Raw genomic sequence first — 7,500 nt, 5'->3', positions numbered from 1 at the left:
CTGTACGACACTGCGAGTCCTGCTGCTGGAGACGGTGTATATCATCGGAGGTGTCCTGATAACGGAGAGTCTGCAACATCAGTGTGGTTAAACTTAGCAACCGAAATGCCCGTTAGATTTCACAAAAGGTTTGCAGACCTGCCAGACACGGGAATGTGCTCACGTGGTATTTTTGTCTGGTGTTCTTGGAAACGGAAGAAGCTGGATTCTGTATGATGAGTATATACTTTTTTTTTTTTTTGTATTTCAGATGCCTTTCTTCTTTTACTTATGTTTCATTACAGTGGAAGTGTGAAAACGGCTTTGCCATACGCTGGCATGTATCCTTTCAATATAGGCTGCTAATTAGTTTGGAGTAACTTCTCTAAGGGAATCCATGACAGTTGGGAGAATTGGTGAAAATTCAGCCAAGTGCACTTTAGTGCAAAAGCATGGGTCACTTTGACTTCCAAAGGGTGACCACGTAGATTGTAAAGATGTGTGGTAGATGAAACATTTTTCATGGCTGCGTGTCGGAGAGATTGCGATATGACAGCTCCTACCTGTCGCTGTCAACCAAGGGAATCCTCATATTTCTACAAACAGAAATGTGCCTGTAGGATCTTGTCACGTGTAAAACTTCAAAAAAACAAGTACACAGCAAATGTAAATTCAATGCGCTTGTGGCGAGTTGATTTGCCCGGGACAATTTGTTACACAAATAGGTAAGTACACATTACCTTGCATTAATGTTTGCCTAGTTGAGGTTACACGTGGCCACTGTCTCGGGCAGACTGCAGGAACATTTGTCGATGCTTAAATGACAGATTATTTCTCTCTTCCTTTGGATATTTTTTTGGCGTCTCTATTACAAATGGCACCAAGTTTTCAAAGATACGTCTTTCAGCCCATTATCCCAGTGTAAGACAAACTAGCCCCCCAAAATTGGACTGGCTGCAGCGTTCTTTCCAGGGCAGGAAGTATGAAACATTACCTGTATATAATTCTGGGCATGAGAATGTTAACCATCTCATTGGCAGAATATCTATCTGCAGGAATTCTACCTTTAGAGCCATGTGATCACTGTTGCAGCATTCGTATGGCACTGGATCCCCACCCCCATTTCCCTCTCGGCGCCCTTGGCTCTTGTGCCATTTTTAGATGGGCACAAAGATGCAATGGGGGTTAATATAGATGGCGACTGTGGGCAGAGACCGTCCCTGTGACGTCAAGATTAGAGCCTAAGTGTAACGTTTACAAAAGTTCACTGTTTTGACCACCACGTGCAGGGCTCAAACAAGATCAGTTGGGTTCCCGGCGCCGTGTATCTGCCGATAAGGCGCCGGAAAGACTGCGGGTTCAGAAAGGATCATGTTGGTGACAGAGTTGCTAATTACCACTCTACATCATGAAGTTGCCCCCCCCAATGCCTTGTGTAGCGCTATACAGGCATTTCCACTGTAACACTCTTTGCCCTCTGAACTTTATTAGTCCCTGGTAATACATATTGTACATTCCATAACACTCATTGTTGTGCTCTTTCTGAATATCTCAGATAACGAGTGCGCTTGTTATAGTATAAATGGATGTTAATATTTGGAGGGGCTTGGACCCATGTGTTATTGCTTTAAAAATATACTCCAGAAAAGACCACCACATACAGTACGGTACTTTCCATCCAATCAGAATATTTTTACAGTCGCCAATATATCGTGTTTAATAGTTGTGCACCTTAACGGCAGAGAAGATTTTTTGCTGCATGGCACATCTTGGTCCTTCAGAAATGGATAATCGACCTAGCACTGGTGAGTTTGATATTTAATTATGCAGTGTAGTGAACTCATTAACCCTGCAGTAAATTGCTGAGCGGTAATAATAGAACATGTTCTTGGATAGGAGCAGAAAAGAAAGGGCAAAACCTCTCATGGTGTAGTATGTCAAAATGAACATATATTAAGTACAATGGTAAGGGATAGAGAAAGGTTGAACAATCAAGTCCCAGGATCAGTGCGACAGAGCGTTGAACATGATAGCATGAAACATATCTTGAAGCCAACCATAACATAGAATGATAGGAGTATGCAATAAATGCCTAGTGCAATCTTCAACAACACTGATTACCAAGCATAAAACTCATATATTAGTAGTTGCCACACACCTGGGCTTAAATCTCTAAGCGGGATTTATGGTATAATTGGGAAAGGTAAAGCCTGTGGAGCCAACCTAACCCTTTAACCACCACACTATGAGAGAAACTACTTGGAGTATAAAGTAATATTTGTGTGTATAGCACAGGCAAACCATCTCCATAGAGTGAGTTTACTCACGGATTGAAGAACTGTTGTCTCCATAGGCGTGCATCCAGCATGGAATTGGTATTGATAGTTGAATCCTCGGTGGAGAAATGTGGAACACTGCATGCAAGGGTTGAGAAATAAGGGGTACGGCACACCCAAAAACGGGTTAAAAAACTATTTGATGGCTACCCTACATGTCTTTGATTGTCTCCCATGTCTAGCCCTCAATAAATAGTTTTTGAACCCGTTTTTGGGTGTGCCGTACCCCTCATTTTTCAACCCTTGCATGCAGTGCTCCACATTTCTCCACCAAGGATTCAACAATCAATGGTAAGGGAGGCGCGCACAAAAACAAGGAATAAACAAAGCAGTGGGTTTAAAAACCATGTTGGCCAGAATGGAGGTTCCTTCTGCCCAGGTGAGTGGCTCCGTCGCTGGGCGAGTGAGGAATTCCCCATGGAGGATCTCTGAACAGCCCCCGTGGAGGACCGAGCACAGAGAAGGAAACCTGCACGGCTGCCACGGACGACTACCACCATCCAGGAGGGACGTCCCCGGCCATCCATCCACTACCTGGCTGACCTGGACAGTGGAGCGGCGAATCGTGGTTCCATTCTGGCCAACACGTTTTTTAAACCCACTGCTTTGTTTATTCCTCGTTTTTGCATGCGCCTCCCTTACCATTGTACTTGATACATTTTAATGTTGACATTCTACACCATGAGAGGTTTTGCGCTTTCTTTCCTGTTCCTATAGATTTGGATGCCCTGTCATCTTATTTGTCAAAGCAGCAGACTATACACCATTCCCTAAGGGAATTTATCATTATTATTTTATATTATTGTATTCACTACACTTAGTTTGATTGTGTTTGTCACCTATATTACATTAGCCTAATTTTTGCTCGTTAGTAATTCTTCTTATATTACACATTGATTGATATTTGTGTCCATGAATTCACCATTCGTACTATATTTGTCACACACATTGTGTGCACTTTCTGGTTTGTATTTTTCATGCTATGTTCTTGCATAGTGCAGCATAGGCAGAGTTGTGCACAGAGTTTTAAGGGTGGAATGGGTCGCTGCCCTGAAGAGCTTACAATCTACTGGTTCCTGTGGCACAGGGAGATAAAGCGACTTGGGATCACAAGGCGAGCTGGCACTGGGGTCTGCCCACCCCCTCCTTCAGCCCAGTATCAGCCATTATCAACATACCGTACAATCTGGGGAATACATCATTTGTAAGCTTACGGAAGCTGTAGGCCCCCCAGAGCAGGACTGCTCCTGGCTCAGCAGTAATGGAGCTCTGATAACCACAATAGAAAAATAGGCTCTTGCCACAGCAGTCAATAAAAAAGACAACCTGTGCAAATCATAGCAAGCCATTGACTAAAGAGGACATTGTTACACGTGATGATACCTGCAGCCATTATTATATTCCAGATGTTTGCTCAATTGGGCGTCTCCATGTGTTAAGTCTGGCCCAGTTCTACTCTGGGATACTAACCGTGTAAGGGGAGAATCAAATGGTAAACAAAAACCAGCAATCAGGCGTGTTAGGTCATTTGCCCTTAAGTGGGCACAGGGAAGAACGCACGCCTAATTTGCACACACGCCGGTATTCACTGACGATGCAACGATTTGCACAGTGATCTCCCGTTAACGGTCATTGACTTGAATGTCGGTAAACACGGCATCGCAGTGCGATCCCGTGAATCTCCCCCGTAGAATGTCAAAGGAAGAGTTGTAAGAGACATTCTGTTTTTCGGGGGCCTCCTACTTTAATTCCCAGAGAGGTGTTACGTTTCTGTATGGTAACATTCTACCCTTATCTCCATCATGACCGCATGGTCCTCTTCTACAGAATCTGTGCACGGTCATCAGCGCGTCCAGCAAGTTTCTGCAGCTCCAATGTCTGTGGCAGAGCAAAGACTCTGGGCAAGCTAGTGCACTGACATGGGGCTTTGCCACGTACACCTCCGCAAGTAAGTTATTTGGGCTAATAAATTACTAAGGGGTTTTATGCCAAATGGGTTCTAAGCTATTGCTAAATAAAATGTCACTTTGAAGCAACATTCCCACAGTCTTTTATTTATTTTTTTATTATTCACCCAGCCGCCTCCCGGGGGTCCTTCAGAGTCTGTTATTTTCAGCTCCTAACATACTGACCGGTAGAGAAGTTACTAATCTCTGAGCTCCATACAGAGAATGAAAAATGGCCACCAAATCTCACTGCTCTGGCGAGACAGTCGGAAGCTTCCTTTTGGGCGGCCTCTTAAATCCCCTAGGAGGGTAATTACACTGGTGTGTGTGTCTCTGGAACAGAGGGGTCCTGCAGGTGGAAAGGTGGAATTAACTCGGGCGTGGGGGGGGGAATAGCTTCTTTAAATGCGCAGTGTCACTTGTTCTGTCAAATTATTTTTTCATGTTGGTGTAAAATATATGGAACAACAACAACACTAATCCTAGCTCATACTAGCAGGTACTAACCCTACATACCAGGCGGTGCTATACAGCTTATAATTACAGACAGAAAATCCATGTGGGGTAATAGAAACTGAATGGGACCATTTGGTCACAGCCAATCGCCGCCACAACTCACCGTCAGGCTGGTCGCCTCTCCAAAAATGAATTTCGGTCGCTCGCCGGTCCTAGTTCTGTGGCCGCCGCTCCATCTTTAAATGTCCTGCGCCGTCAGAGCGGCGGCCACAGGACTAGGAGCGGCGAGCGACCGAAATTCATTTTTGGAGAGGCGAATTGTACAGCGGCGACCTGCCCGGCGGGAGACTGCCGTCAGTGCTTTGGCCGTGGCCAACGGCCCTAGACGTTATTAAAAAGCACTCTACCTTCCTTCATTGGAATAACCATAATATGTATATATATATATACATATATGTATATAAATAAATATACATATATACACTATATATATATATATATATATATATATATATATATATATATATATATATATATATATAGTGTATATATGTGTATTTATTTATATACATATATGTATACATATATATACATATTATGGTTATTCCAATGAAGGAAGGTACAGTGTTCGACAAACCTATACATTTGCTCGCCCCGGGCGAGTGGATTTAACATCGTGGCGAGCTCCTATTTGCCCAAGCAGCACACGTTTGGTACTAGGTGGCGAGTAGATTTTTTTGTTCGGCAAGTAGATTTTTTGGTGATTTGTCGACCACTGTATATATATATATATATATATATATATATATATATATATATATATATATATATATATATATATATATATATATATATATACGTACATACACACATATATATATATTTCACACACGCGCGCGCGCACGAGGGAGAATACAGCATCAAACAATGATAGAAAAAGGTACATGTATTTGTTCAACTCCCCTTCTATACAAATAATACTACATACAGTAGTGAAGTACCCTATCCAATGTGCATAATCCCCTATACATTACATGTTAAATATCCTTAAGATGTGACATTAAATTCTATTTCCAAGACCTGTATAAACATATACATACAACTATCATGAAGCTGCAGACTCTGGAGCGATATATTCATATATTGCCAGGATTTAACTGTCATTTGACATTGCCGTTCATTAGGTTAACCCTTAGTAGCAAATTCATGCATCAGTCTGTGGCAATCCAGTGCCTTTCCCCAGTCTTAATCCAGCTAAAAATGATTTCTCAGAGTGTGTGGCAATCCCCAGTGTATCTGTTTGACCGTCCATTTATTTATTGGGGAATGTAACCTCTGCGTTCGCACACTGACTCCGGCGTTTATCTTTTTTGTCCGGCCGAGGCTGGCAATGAAGGAAGCTTTTTTTTGTAAATGCCACGTGTTACCATCTCACCAAGCAATATAACGGTTAGTCTTATAGTCCATAGTCTTTGGAGGCCCAGTACCTACTGTACAGACGAGCCAACGAGTATTCTAACACTTGCCTTAAACTAGCCAGGTACATGCTGGGTACATTTCAGTGACATTTCTGCAGAGGCTAATGGCCCATCGGATTAACACAGCAGGGGTCCCTGGCAGTCACATTCAGTTTGAATGGGACTGCCAGGACCCCCGCTGTTAATCCGATGGGCCATTAGTCTGTCTGCAGAAATGTGTGAAATGTTGCAGAATGTACCCAGCATGTCTTTTTGGAGATTGCCCCAGGTTTGTTTTAGAATAATCGTCGGCACTACAGTAAATACAATCCCACAACGCAGCCAGATAGGATGCTGGAGACAGACACAAGACAATGAGTGGGGGTTTATGTATCCATATGCTAATTGTAAATTGTGTCCAAATTACAGCCCGGATATTTACAACTTTAATGACCACGGGAGATCAGGCGGGTAAGTTATTTACCACAATGTTATCATCACTTAAAAACATTATTTGAGCAATTTCACTTTTTTTTCTACCATATGTACACTTACTGTAATTGGAACTGGTTGGGAGAAGCTTGTGGGGAGCGCAGGAATCACCATATATAAAGGAGAAAAATATAATAGTGTAGTATGTCTTAAACAGATAAGGTAATCTATACAGGAATCGTGATTGGGAACTCAATCTCCCAATTGAAATTCAGCAGTGGATAGCAATAGATGTGATGGTGTAGACTCAGCAGTATAAAGAGAGGTATTCCTTGACATAGGTTCCCTTGTGTCAGCAGAATAAACCCTCGACAGAAAGAATGACACCTTTAGTGCAACATTGTATGTTCACTATCAGTATAATTGTAAAGGCAATAAATATCACACTCACATAAGCACCATGTGCATAGACACGTAAAAATTGATGCGCAGCTTCAGCGTTCACCATCCACCCCACTCCCGAAGTTGCGTTGCGTCACTTCCGGTCCGGCCGTCGCGTCAATTCCGGTTTAGCAATCGATCGCAGAATTGATCCATGCTTGACAGGAATCTTTTATTGGTGATCCTCGTAGAAATGTGTGCTTATTCCACAATGCCTCCAAATACCGGTGTTCTACTGGTTGGGGAAAAGTCTCTCCTTTTCCCCAACCAGGGGAATAAGCACACATTTCTACAAGGATCACCAATAAAAGATTCCTGTCAGCATGGATCAATTCTGCGATCGATCGCTAAACCGGAAGTGACGCGACGGCCGGACCGGAAGTGACGCAACGCAACTTCGGGAGTGGGGTGGATGGTGAACGCTGAATCAATTTTTACGTGTCTATGCACATG

The 7,500-nt window shown here is 42.9% G+C and overlaps 1 protein-coding gene across 1 annotated transcript in view; it reads left to right on the top strand.

Moving 5' to 3' along the window:
* LOC142483062 (solute carrier family 66 member 3-like) overlaps positions 1-6,713 on the top strand; it is an 11,236-nt gene extending 4,523 nt beyond the window's left edge. Inside the window, exons 3-6 of the mRNA XM_075583142.1 lie at positions 251-320; positions 1,727-1,784; positions 4,143-4,263; positions 6,604-6,713. Of these exons, the coding sequence (XP_075439257.1) occupies positions 251-320; positions 1,727-1,784; positions 4,143-4,263; positions 6,604-6,692 (338 nt within the window). The 3' untranslated portion in view covers positions 6,693-6,713. The remainder of the gene's footprint in view (positions 1-250; positions 321-1,726; positions 1,785-4,142; positions 4,264-6,603) is intronic.
* Positions 6,714-7,500: the final 787 nt, after the last annotated feature.

Source organism: Ascaphus truei, unplaced genomic scaffold (assembly GCF_040206685.1).
Source record: "Ascaphus truei isolate aAscTru1 unplaced genomic scaffold, aAscTru1.hap1 HAP1_SCAFFOLD_2921, whole genome shotgun sequence".
NCBI classification, from domain to species: domain Eukaryota; kingdom Metazoa; phylum Chordata; class Amphibia; order Anura; family Ascaphidae; genus Ascaphus; species Ascaphus truei.
The sequence above is the reverse complement of the archived record's forward strand: the minus strand, read 5'-3'. Positions and strand labels throughout refer to the sequence as shown.